Source organism: Euphorbia lathyris, chromosome 2, assembly GCF_963576675.1.
Source record: "Euphorbia lathyris chromosome 2, ddEupLath1.1, whole genome shotgun sequence".
NCBI lineage: Eukaryota > Viridiplantae > Streptophyta > Magnoliopsida > Malpighiales > Euphorbiaceae > Euphorbia > Euphorbia lathyris.
Window position 1 is genome coordinate 141,365,079 of NC_088911.1, and position 12,329 is coordinate 141,377,407.

General features: G+C 35.6%; 1 protein-coding gene across 3 annotated transcripts; it reads left to right on the forward strand.

The window, feature by feature from the left end:
- The first annotated feature begins 2,062 nt into the window (after positions 1-2,062).
- On the forward strand, positions 2,063-11,647 carry LOC136220169 (ABC transporter B family member 4-like). 3 transcript variants are annotated; one of them, XM_066007913.1, is made up of 13 exons: positions 2,063-2,195; positions 2,286-2,599; positions 3,329-3,383; positions 3,458-3,633; positions 3,782-4,003; positions 4,083-4,321; positions 4,991-5,519; positions 5,614-5,887; positions 6,042-6,877; positions 7,704-7,970; positions 9,475-9,738; positions 9,823-10,116; positions 11,070-11,647. In XM_066007913.1, exons 2-13 carry the CDS (start codon positions 2,294-2,296, stop codon positions 11,430-11,432), a joined length of 3,825 nt encoding a protein of 1,274 aa, XP_065863985.1. In that variant the 5' UTR covers positions 2,063-2,195; positions 2,286-2,293; the 3' UTR covers positions 11,433-11,647. The 3 variants fall into 3 exon arrangements, with proteins under 3 accessions (XP_065863985.1, XP_065863986.1, XP_065863987.1); XM_066007914.1 differs by lacking the exon at positions 3,329-3,383 and having other exon boundaries at positions 3,460-3,633; XM_066007915.1 differs by lacking the exons at positions 9,475-9,738; positions 9,823-10,116; positions 11,070-11,647 and adding an exon at positions 8,079-8,326.
- Positions 11,648-12,329: the final 682 nt, after the last annotated feature.

Below are 12,329 nucleotides of genomic sequence, written 5' to 3' on the forward strand. Positions count from 1 at the left end.
TATGTGGGACATGGTTGAATATCTTCTCTCATGTTTGTCATTATATCTGATGAGGACATCTTCCAAGTGTATTCATTTTTATTTATTAATCAACCCTACTTCATAATCACTTATTGAGCAATGTTGTCATATCCAGACCCGCCGGTCCAACCTGTTGGACAGAAAACCGGCTAGGATTTTTGTGTGGATCATTATGGGTTTATAAATCTTCAACAATTTGATAAGAACCGGGATCAATCCGGGACCTGACAGTCCAACCGGGCCGGGTTGACTTCGGGTTCTTTTTTTAATAACAACTATTACTTTTGAAAAACTTTAGAGCTTTTCATTACTTTCCTAATTCACTGACTCTTTTCTTTCTACTTATGTAATAAAAAGCTAAACTTTGAAATACTAATTGATGTGGTTGCATAGTGTAAGTCCACTTGGAAACCTGCAATTGGACAGAAACAAGGTCAAAGGGTATTTATACTGTGATCAAGCTGTGGAACACGATTATGGATTTAAGAGTGGGGTGTGCTACGTGTCACTTGTTGATAGGTGAACGTGCACCCGGATATCAGAGCTTGATATCCCTTAAGCCCACTAGGCCCGTGATTCATGAGATCAGACGTGATTGATGTAACAGGTGGATCTTTGACTCGGTCTTTTGAGACTTCATGAGCCAAGGTCTGCAATGCGGAGTTGTATTGACTAGTTTTGTTATGGTGATGCCACGTGTTCTCTTTTTCTGGGTGTTGGCTCGAGTTTCGTAAGTGCCACGTGACGAGTTTATATTCGTCTGATATCACTAATGGTTTGATGCGAAAATTGTTGTAATTAGATTAAAACATGGTGGTGGTAAAAGCATAGAGTTTATTAGGTTACATTTGAAAAAAAAAATTCCAATTTCCAAGTGATGTATACTTGGTTTAAAATATTAAATTATATATATATATATATATATATATATAGTTAATTAATATATATATACATGATTTGTTTATTACGTCATCCGGTCTGACCAACCTGAGTCATTTGGTTTAATCAAGTGACTAACTCAACTATAAATCTAGTTTGATTTGCGGTCCGGTTCTGACAACATTGAATATAAGTATATTTTGGCTAGTAGCAGTTTAGATTAGTGGTTGAAGCTTGATGGTCTTAAGTCAAAAGCAACCTTTCTACATCAGGTAAAGGCTATGCTTACTTTGTTTTTTACAAAGTAAGCCTTACTTTATGTGTTTTCACCATTGGATTAATTTTATGCTCCATCATCCAATGGTGAAAACACACCAAGTAATGGTACTTTGTCAAAAACAAAGTAACCATAGAAGGCACCTCTACATCAATATCATCACATCCTATCTCTTTCATCTGAGTCTGATCAGATCCCAATAATACTCCATATTATCACATACTTGCATCAGAAGAACTGATACCATGTCATGGAACCACTTGAACTGGGCCTTTAACTATGTCATGGAACCACTTGAACAAGGTGTGTCAGATATTAATATGATTGGGCCTTTAGCTATAAGCTTAAGTTTTTAGTTCAATTGGTTCTATGAAAAAATTAAATCAATAAATGAGGTTGCGAGTATTTGAACCCTTGAGTATTTGATCGAAGAGGCTCTGGTACCATGTCATGGAACCAATTGAACTAAAATTCTAAGGTGATAGTTAAAGCTGATAGTTGAAGATACACAATTGAATTCTAGAAGACAGATTACATAACATTGTAACTTGGTAATTTATTATGTTTCAAAACCGATCCTACAGCTACAAGGAGCAACTAAGATCTCTTACTATTAACTGATAATTGGAAAATAATTTTTCTCTAATGCAAACAGCACATAATTTACACTATGTTGCACGGACACTTCTCTTTTGTAGCATTTCCAACATTTCATGTCACCTCAACTTTGCTGTCTGCATTACTTTAATTGTCTTATACTATATAATATTGTAAGGTTTTTTTATTTTTGTCTTCTCCAGTTAAAGAATTTCTTTTATGGAGATGCTCATATTCCCACCCTTTAGACAAATATTATTATAATCTATCTCCGCTCTCTCTCTATATATATATGTATATAATAAAGTATATACATGCAACAAAACAATTGTCTTCAAATCAGTGTGATGCAAGCTGTAACTTAAGCAAGATAATATACATGGAGAATTAGATATCAGTCAGTTGACTTCGAATTAAACTGGTACGTAAGCTAAGTTGCTATATTGATGTTTTTATTTTGGTTCTGATATTGTGCGAGATGATTCAGTTTATATTTGATCTCGTGGCCCAGATACATAAATGGCTGAGGAAAACATTTTGGAGGCAAATGTAAACGACACAACTAGTCAAGAGAAAAACATCGAGGAAGAATCTGAAATGGAGAAGAGGAAGAAAAAGAAAGAGGAAAGCACTAAAATATTGCCATATTACAAGCTTTTCGCCTTTGCTGACTCTATAGATTACTTATTAATGTTGTTGGGAACAATTGGTGCTGCTGGAAATGGAGTCTCTATGCCACTCATGACTGTGGCATTTGGAGCTGCAGTTAATGCATTTGGAGATAATAGTTTGAACACTAGCCAAGTGGTTGATAAAGTTTCCAAGGTAAATTCAACTTTCAATTTGTTGCTATTCTTCTGTTTTCAGTTGGTTCGTGACTGAACTTTCATGATTATCTCAAAATGTTTACTCAACTTCAATTTGTCTCAATGAAATCGAATTAAGAGTCAAAAAGGTTTCTTAAGTTAGGCAAATTTTGACAAATTAGACTCGGATACAATCAATTTTAATACCAAAAAATTATAAAATTTGGGCTAATTTGTCAAAATTTGCCAAATTAAAAGCTAGGGTAATACCTAAACTTCAATTTGGACTAAGTTGAAGCTGATTGCCAAGTTTGAGGCCATTTGACCCTTTAGTCCATTAAAATCATTCAACTATGAATTTTGTATTTTGTCTCAATAAAGTCACTCCACGACTTTAAAAGCAGAAAGACACCGAAAATATGACATGACTTCTGTAGCAGCACCAGTCAACTTTCACCGCTAATCAAAACGACACGTGACTACCACCTAGCAGCCACATGTCGTTTCGTTCAGCGGTGAAAGTTGACTATTGATGATATGGCAGTCCTGTCTTTTTTCCGGTGTCCTTTTGTTCTTGAAGTCGTCGGAGTAACTTTATTGAAACAAAATTCAAAGTTTGAATGATTTTTATTATGACAACTTCAAGCGACCATTTTGAGACAACTGTCAAAGTTTTCAGTGACCAATGGTGCATCCAACCTGTTTTCAATCATATGCGGATAGACTTGACCAATTATGATATTGTCAGGTTTCTCTAAACTTCCTATACTTGGCTCTAGGATCATGTATTTCCGGCTTCCTCCGTAAGTCTAAAACTCAATGGGTAAAGGTTCTGTTTTTGTTGCTGAAAACTAAATTTTCATGCTTTCTATACAAGAGGTCGCTTGTTGGGTGGCTACTGGAGAGAGGCAGGCAGCAAGAATCAGGAGTTTATACTTGAGGACAATTCTAAGACAAGAAATAGGCTTCTTTGATAGGGAAGCTAGCACTGGAGAAATCGTCGAGAGGATGTCCGGTGACTCCGTTCTTATTCAAGATGCTACTGGTGAGAAGGTATTCAGAAACTAACCTCTCTTATTAGTTGAACACTTTTCTTAAGTTTTGTACAGTGTGCTCGAAATCTCAGGACCGGCCCTGCTCTTACTATTTCATTTCCATACAAAATCTCAGGCATTGTCTGACTTGTTAATTTTTATTGCAGGTTGGAAAGTTCATCCAGCTGATTGTATCATTTATTTCAGGATTTATTGTAGCATTAATCAAGGGATGGAAACTAACCCTTGTATTGTTAGCTTCTATTCCTCTTCTCATCATTTCTGGTGCAGTCATGGCCATTTCTGTATCAAAGCTGGCATCTCGTGGACATACTGCTTATTCAGTTGCGGCAACTGTGGTAGAGCAGACAATCGGGTCAATGAAAACTGTATGCATATCTTCAATCAAACTGAATAGTTGTTTTAGAACTATGGTGATCATAGTTATATCATATGCTTAATTTACAGGTTGCATCATTTACTGGGGAGAAACACGCTATAGCTAAATACGAACAATCTTTGACCAAAGCTTACAAATCCGGCGTGCAAGAGAGCTTGGTAGCCGGGTTAGGTTTTGGAGTTCTTACTTTTATTGTATTCTCCAATTATGGTTTGGCTACATGGTATGGTGCAAAGCTTGTGGTAGATGAAGGATATAAAGGAGGGGACATTCTCACTATTATTTTTGTGGTTTTGACTGGATCTTTGTAAGTAGAAATTTTAATTCTTTTTTGTGACAATGACCAAATTTAATTTTAACATTTCAAGTTAACGGTAATGTATGAAATGGTGCAAATTTAACTCTAACATTTCCAAATAAGATCAATTTTAGCCATGCGTTATCGAAAATTTGAAAAGACTGGTTTGACTGTTATTTAACTGTCACATCGGATCTTCCAAACAAGTTTGTCAATAAAATAAAACAGTTATATGCATTTTGACTGGTTGTTTATACCTGTTTTAATAACATAGCAAGCATTTTATGCAGTTTTTTGTTTTATTGACAATATTTAAGTCTTCCATATATAAGTTAATCACAAAAAAACTGCATAAAATGCTTACTCTGTTATTAAAACAGATATAAAGAACCATCAAAATACACATAACTGCTTTATTTTATCGATGAATTTGTTTGGAAGATCCGATACGATAGTCGAATAACACCAAAACAGTCTGTTTAAATTTTCTGTAGGTAGGGATAAAATTGGTCTTACTTGACAACGCTAGAGGTAAAATTGCATCATTTCATACGTTACGCTAGAGGTAAAATTGCATCATTTCATACGTTATGGACAAATTTGCAACTTATCCAAAAAATCGAGCATTCTTTTCATCTTTTATTTGTTAATGTATTCTTTCCATGTTTATTGTTCTAGGGGTCTAGGACAAGCATCCCCTTGCTTGACTGCTTTTGCTGCTGGACAAGCTGCAGCATTTAAAATGTTTGAGGTGATTGGTAGAAAGCCTGAAATAGATACTTACGGAACCAGTTCACAGGCGTTATTAGACGATATTCGTGGAGATATAGAATTAAAAGACATCCATTTTAGTTATCCTTCTAGACCAGAAGAGCAGATATTCAGTGGATTTTCACTCTCAATACCACGTGGCACAACATCCGCTTTAGTAGGAGAGAGTGGAAGTGGAAAATCTTCAGTTATCAGTTTAATTGAGAGATTTTATGATCCACAGGCTGGAGATGTTCTAATTGACGGTATTAACCTTAAGGACTTGCAGCTAAAATGGATCAGACAAAAAATCGGTCTTGTAAGTCAGGAACCTGTGTTGTTCACTTGTAGCATTAAAGAGAATATCGCCTACGGGAAGGAGGGTGCAACTACTGAGGAAATAACAGCTGCTGCTGAGCTTGCCAATGCTTCTAAGTTCATAGATAGTCTGCCTCAGGTCTAATTAATTAGCATTACCAAAATCGTATCATTTCGTGCCAATTTACATTTGATGTATCTTTCTAAATTGTGTTCTTGAATTGTATATTCAGGGGCTAGACACAATGGTCGGAGAGCATGGTACTCAGCTATCTGGAGGCCAAAAGCAGAGAGTTGCTATAGCTAGAGCAATTCTTAAAGATCCAAGAATTCTGCTTCTTGATGAAGCAACGAGCGCTCTTGATACAGAATCTGAAAGAATTGTTCAAGAAGCATTAGACAATGTCATGGTTAATCGAACAACGGTAATTGTTGCCCATCGGTTGAGTACAGTAAGGAATGCGGACACGATTGCTGTCATTCATCGCGGAAAAATTGTTGAAAAAGGTACTACAATTCTTGATAGCACTTTCTCTAAATTGATAGCAGAATGAAGCTTCTTGGTTTGAAATATGCAAGTCGACATTTAAACAAAAGTTTTGATTTTTCATGTTGAAAATAATGGCTGTTATCTGAATTTTAATCCGTTTCAACTGAGCAGGTTCACACACTGAGCTTACCAAGAATCCTGATGGAGCATATTGCCAGCTTATAAAAATGCAGGAGAATAATAGAGTGTCGAGAAACAACCCAGACGGGCCAGAAATCATTGTGGATTCTGGAAGACATTCTAGTCAAAGGTTCTCTTTCTTAAGAAGCTTAAGCCATGGATCATCCGGAACTGGAAACAGTAGTCGTCGTTCATTCTCCCTTCCCGAAAAAGTAAATATTGTCTCTGCATCATCACCACCATCACATAAAAAATTCCCACTTCAACGCTTAGCCTATCTCAATAAGCCAGAGATTCCAGTACTAATACTCGGTTGTCTAGCTTCAGCAGCCAATGGTGTAGTATTACCTTTTTTCGGAGTACTAGTCTCCACTATGATCAAGACTTTCTTTGAGCCAGCACATAAACTCCGAAGCGACTCCAGAGTTTACGCACTTTTGTTCCTTGGCCTGGCATCTTTGTCTTTACTGGCATATCCGTTGAGGTCCTATTTTTTTGCAGTGGCCGGTTGTACCTTGATAAAAAGGATCAGATCAATGTGTTTTGAAAAACTGGTTTACATGGATGTAAGCTGGTTTGATGAAGCTGAGCACTCAAGTGGTGCAATTGGAGCTAAGCTTTCTAGAGATGCGGCTTCGGTGAGGGGTTTAGTCGGAGATGTACTTGGGCTGCTAATACAAAATGTTGCAACAATAGTTGTTGGTTTATCTATTGCTTTTGAAGCAAATTGGCAACTAGCTCTTATTGTTCTTGTTATGATACCTCTTCTAGGAATCAATGGATGTGTTCAGAATAAATTCCTTCAAGGTTTCAGTGCAGATGGAAATGTTAGTATTCAAGCCGCTTCTTTTTATTTCGGGTAAATAATTTATTAGCCCGTGATCACTGAATTTTATCAATTTTCACGGTATAACCACTGAACTTCAAAGTGTAACATAAAAGCCACTGAATTTTGCACCTGTGATCACTAAACTTCAATCAACGCCTCAAAATGATCTTGACGGCCTCAAATTAAAAAATTTCAAGAATTAATGATATTACAAGCAACTTTAATTCTTGAAAATTTTCATTTTGAGGTCATTTAGGTGTTGTTTGGTTAGGAGAAAAAGTTGATTTTTAGAGAGAAAGGTCAAAACATGTGGTTTCATGGTAAATGTTGTTGTGAACAACTTTAATTCTTGAATATTTTCATTTTGAGGTCGTTAAGGGTCAATTTGAAGAGTTAGTTAAAGTTTACTGATCATGGGTGTAACAAAGCGTAAAGTTCAGTGCCTTTAATGTTACATTTTAAAGTTCAGTGGCCATACCTGAGAAGGCAAAGTTCAGTGGTCATAGGCGTAAAAATCATCAATTGAGTTCTCATCCTATTCTAAAATCAGAAGCTGTGATTATTTGACATGGACTGTAATGATTTTTGTTTTGGCTCAAAATGGATTTAGGGAACTGTTCAACTGAATGCTTTTCGATGAGGACTCAATTTCTGATTTTTGATTAGTTCAATGATCTGATTGATGATTTTGATAGTTTAAGGTTTTGAAACTTGAATTTGGAGAGCCAAACCGGTGTTATGCCTTGTTTTTATTTCCTTGCAATATGTTTTTCCACATTATTCGCTGATGTTTTAAATTGTTAATTAATTTCGAGCTGTTGCAGAAAATGTACGAGGAAGCGAGTCAAGTTGCAAGTGATGCTGTTAGCAATATTAGAACTGTTGCTTCCTTCTGTGCCGAGGAAAAGGTTGTGGAACTTTATCAAAAGAAATGCAGAGGCCCTATGAAGAAAGGTATAAGGGAAGGTTTGGTAAGTGGTTTCGGATTTGGATTCGGGTTCTTCTTGCTATTCGTTGTGTACGGTACAAGCTTCTACGCTGGAGCCCGACTTGTTGAAGCTGGAAAAACAACTTATGTTGAGGTTTTTCGAGTAAGTCATTTTATCCAGACAGAAATTTATATTAGGCTATTTGATGTCTGATCGAGAAGTATACGTTTTTCATTTCCGAGTTGTAATCATCTTAGTTCTCGTTTTCAGGTGTTTTGTTGTCTCAGTATGTCAGCTCTTGCTATCTCTCAAACAGCTACCTTTTTTCCTGATGCTAGTTGTTATTAGACTATTTGAGTTCTCATCGAAAAGTATACGCTCTTCATTTCCGAGTTGTAATCATCTTAGTTCTCGTTTTCTGGTGTTTTGTTGTCTCAGTATGTCAGCTCTTGCTATCTCTCAAACAGCTACCTTTTTTCCTGATGCTAATTGTTACTAGACTATTTGAGTTCTCGTTGAAAATTATACGTTTTTCATTTCCGAGTTGTAATCTTCTTAGTTCTCGTTTTCAGGTGTTTTGTTGTCTCAGTATGTTAGCTCTTGCTATCTCTCAAACAGCTACAATTTTTCCTGATGCTAATTGTTATTAGACTATTTGAGTTCTCGTCGAAAAGTATACATGTTTCATTTCCGAGTTGTAATCACCTTAGTTCTCGTTTTCAGGTCTTTTGTTGTCTCAGTATGTCAGCTCTTGCTATGTCTCAAACAGCTACTTTTTTCCTGATAGTAATTGTTATTAGACTATTTATCTACGTATTTGATTTCCGAGTTGTAATCATCTTAGTTCTCGTTTTCAGGTGTTTTGTTGTCTCAGTATGTCGGCTCTTGCTATCTCTCAAACAAATACCTTTTTTCTGATGCTAATTGTTATTAGACTATTTAAGTTCTCGTCGTTTTTCATTTCCGAGTTGTAATCATCTTAGCTCTCGTTTGCAGGTGTTTTGTTGTCTCAGTATGTCAGCTCTTGCTATCTCTCAAACATCTACTTTTTTTCTTGATGCTAGTTGATATTAGACTATTGAGTTCTTGTCGAAAAGTATACGTGTTTGATTTCCGAGTTATAATCATCATAGTTCTCGTTTTCAGGTGTTTTATTCTCTCAGTATGTCAGCTCTTGCTATCTCTCAAACAGCTACCTTTTTTTCCTTAGTCTAATTGTTATTAGACTACTTGATTGCTCGTCTTATATGTTTTTCATTTCTGAGTTGTAATCATCTTAGTTCTCGTTTTCAGGTGTTTTATTGTCTCAGTATGTCAGCTCTTGTTATCTCTCAAACAAGGCCTAAACCCATACGGAGCCCCTTAAAGTTGTCCATTTTGGTCACTTTGCCCCCCGAACTTAAGGGACAACCCATTAGCCACTAGAACTCCTTGAAAGTGACATAATGCGCCCCTTCTTTTTCTTTAATCGGAGAAAATTTTGATCAATCGCCTTTCTGTTGATTTCCCATATGCAATGTGACCAAAATGTACAACTTTAGGGGGCTTAGTATGGTTTAGGCCCTCAAATAACTACTTTTCTTCCTGATGCTAATTGTTATTAGACTATTTGAGTTCTCATCGTTTTTCATTTCCGAGTTGTAATCATCTTAGTTCTCGTTTGCAGGTGTTTTGTTGTCTCAGTATGTCAGCTCTTGCTCTCTCTCAAACAGCTACCTTTTTTCCTGATGCTGGAAAAGCAAGCAATGCAGCTGCTTCTGTTTTTGAGATTCTTGACCAGAAATCCAAAATAGACTCTAGCGATGAATCCGGGACAGTATTAGAAAACCTTAAAGGAGAAATCGAGCTTCGACACGTTAGTTTCAGATACCCCACAAGACCCGACATTGAAATTTTCAAGGATCTTTCTTTGGCTATTAATGCTGGCAAGGTACGCCATGGAGCTCTTACAAGTATAATCTACTATTCTATCATAACTAACAATCATAAAAATTCTCTCTTTCGTTTTAATCAGACAGTCGCGCTGGTTGGAGAAAGCGGATGCGGAAAATCAACTGTGATATCGTTGCTGCAGAGATTTTACGACCCGGATTCAGGTTGCATAACAATAGACGGAATCGAAATTCAAAAACTACAGCTCAAATGGTTAAGACAACAAATGGGGCTAGTTGGACAGGAGCCTGTGTTATTCAATGACACCATTAGAGCCAACATTGCATACGGAAAGGAAGGAAACGCAACGGAAGCCGAGATTTTAGCAGCAGCAGAATTGGCAAATGCACACAGGTTCATCAGTAGCTTACAACAGGTCAGTGAGAAAGAAAGAACACTATAACTTTATGAGATGATGTTGATCGCGTGGATCGTAATGGCCAAATGAATTTAGGATACTTTGAATCTCCACCCTAGAATTCTAATAAGCTAATGACCAAATTCATTTGGTCATTAATGTCCATGTAAACACTGATGCTTTACGAGATATGTTGAGATCAGTTCACTTGAGTTATAATTAAATAAAGGGTAAATAATTTATTAGTCCCCACTTTTTTTACGTAACACAATGTTTAGTCTTCACCTTTTTACGTAACACAATTTTTTATCCTTTTGTCTTTTTTTCTTAATTTTTAACCAAACATATCTTAGTTTTTAGGACAGTTAAAGTGTGATACAAAATGGTTATGTCCTGTTATTTTCTGTCTAATCTAAAAAGAATAGATAGAAGGATCAAAAAGTTAATCCTGACAAAAGATAGGACCTTATAATGTGTTTTTAAAATAGATGGACTAACAGTGTGTTAGGTAAAAAAGAAAAGACTAATAAATTATTTACCCTTAAATAAAAGGTAAATTCTAAAAACGCTCTCGTAGTTACACTTTTCGTCAATTGCATAGGAGATAGATTGAGGTTTTTCGTTTTGCTAAAAACAATTATTTTTTTAGTTTGACAATATAAAAATAATGGTTAATGACCTCAAAATGAAAAATTCCAAGAATTAAAGTTGTTTAGTACCACATTTACTATAGGGCCAAAATTTATTATTTTCCAAAATAATCATTTTCGGAGTTTTCTCTCTCTAAATATTCACATTCACTCTCTCTCCTTTGTAAACAACATCTAAATGACCTCAAAATTAAAAGTTGAAGAATTAAAGTTGCTTAGAATATAATCAAATTCTTGGAAGTTTTCAACTTTGAGGTCGTTTTCACGTAAAACCTTTGAACTTTGCTTAAATCCTCTACTAATTTACGTGGAAATTTTCAGGGATACGATACAAATGTAGGGGAAAGAGGAATCCAGTTGTCTGGTGGACAAAAACAAAGAGTCGCCATAGCAAGAGCGATAATGAAGGAGCCGAAAATCTTACTTCTAGATGAAGCAACAAGTGCCCTGGATGCGGAATCCGAAAGACTAGTACAAGATGCACTAGATAGAGCCATAGTGAACCGAACAACGGTGGTGGTCGCTCACCGGTTATCGACTATTAAGAATGCCGATTTAATTGCAGTTGTTAAAAATGGAGAGATTGTAGAGAAAGGAAAGCATGAGAAACTCATCAATCTTAAGGATGGTGTTTATGCTTCTTTGGTAGCATTGCACACAACTACTGCTTCATTTCACTCTTGACTGTGTCTGTGTTTTTTTTTATTCTTTAATAAAATCTCGGCTCCGGGGTTTGCGCGGATGTCAACCTAGTTGGGATGTCGTGCTAACCTTCTTGTTCTCCTGCTCCCAACTTTTATTTAAAAAAATCATTTTTTTTTTTAATTTGTTTTCTCTTAAGGTGTAAAAATATTCTAACATTGACAGTTAAGATCAATTTTACTCATAACGTCTAAAATGATGCAGTTCTACTGTAATGTTGACAAGTTAGTTCAATTTGAGAAATTATACATTAAACTATCTTTTTAGTTATGAATCTTGTCATTTTCAATTTATACATATATCATTATCACTTATCCATAATAGATCACACATATATATATATACAGAACAAAACTAAAGAAAATAGTGTTTTGTATGAGTTGGAGAAAAAAATCAAATATTTTGTCGAATTTAAAAATATTAATCTCCAATTTTATTATAAAATTAAAAAAATGTAAAAATAATAGAATCAACTAGACTAGTCCATGGGCTGGGCTGGGATCGGGCCTACTGGGTTTTTAATGTAAAAATGCTCAGTCCAAACCCAACACCTTGTTCACTATTAATTTAGACGGGCTCGGACTTAAAAATCAAATCGTAAGCTCAATCCATATAAACCCATATATATATATATATATATATATATATATATATATATATAATTTTTAATTATAAAAAACAAAATTTATACTTAAAAAGTAAATATTTAATATATAAATTAATTAATGAATAATATTAATAGGCGGGCCGGGCTAGGCCAGCCCATATGATTTTTATTAATCCCGAGCCTATCCAAAAAATAGACGGGCTTTAACGGGCCTGGTCAGGACAGATCGTAAGATCAATTTTCATTATCCAAACCCGGTCCACAGGATACGG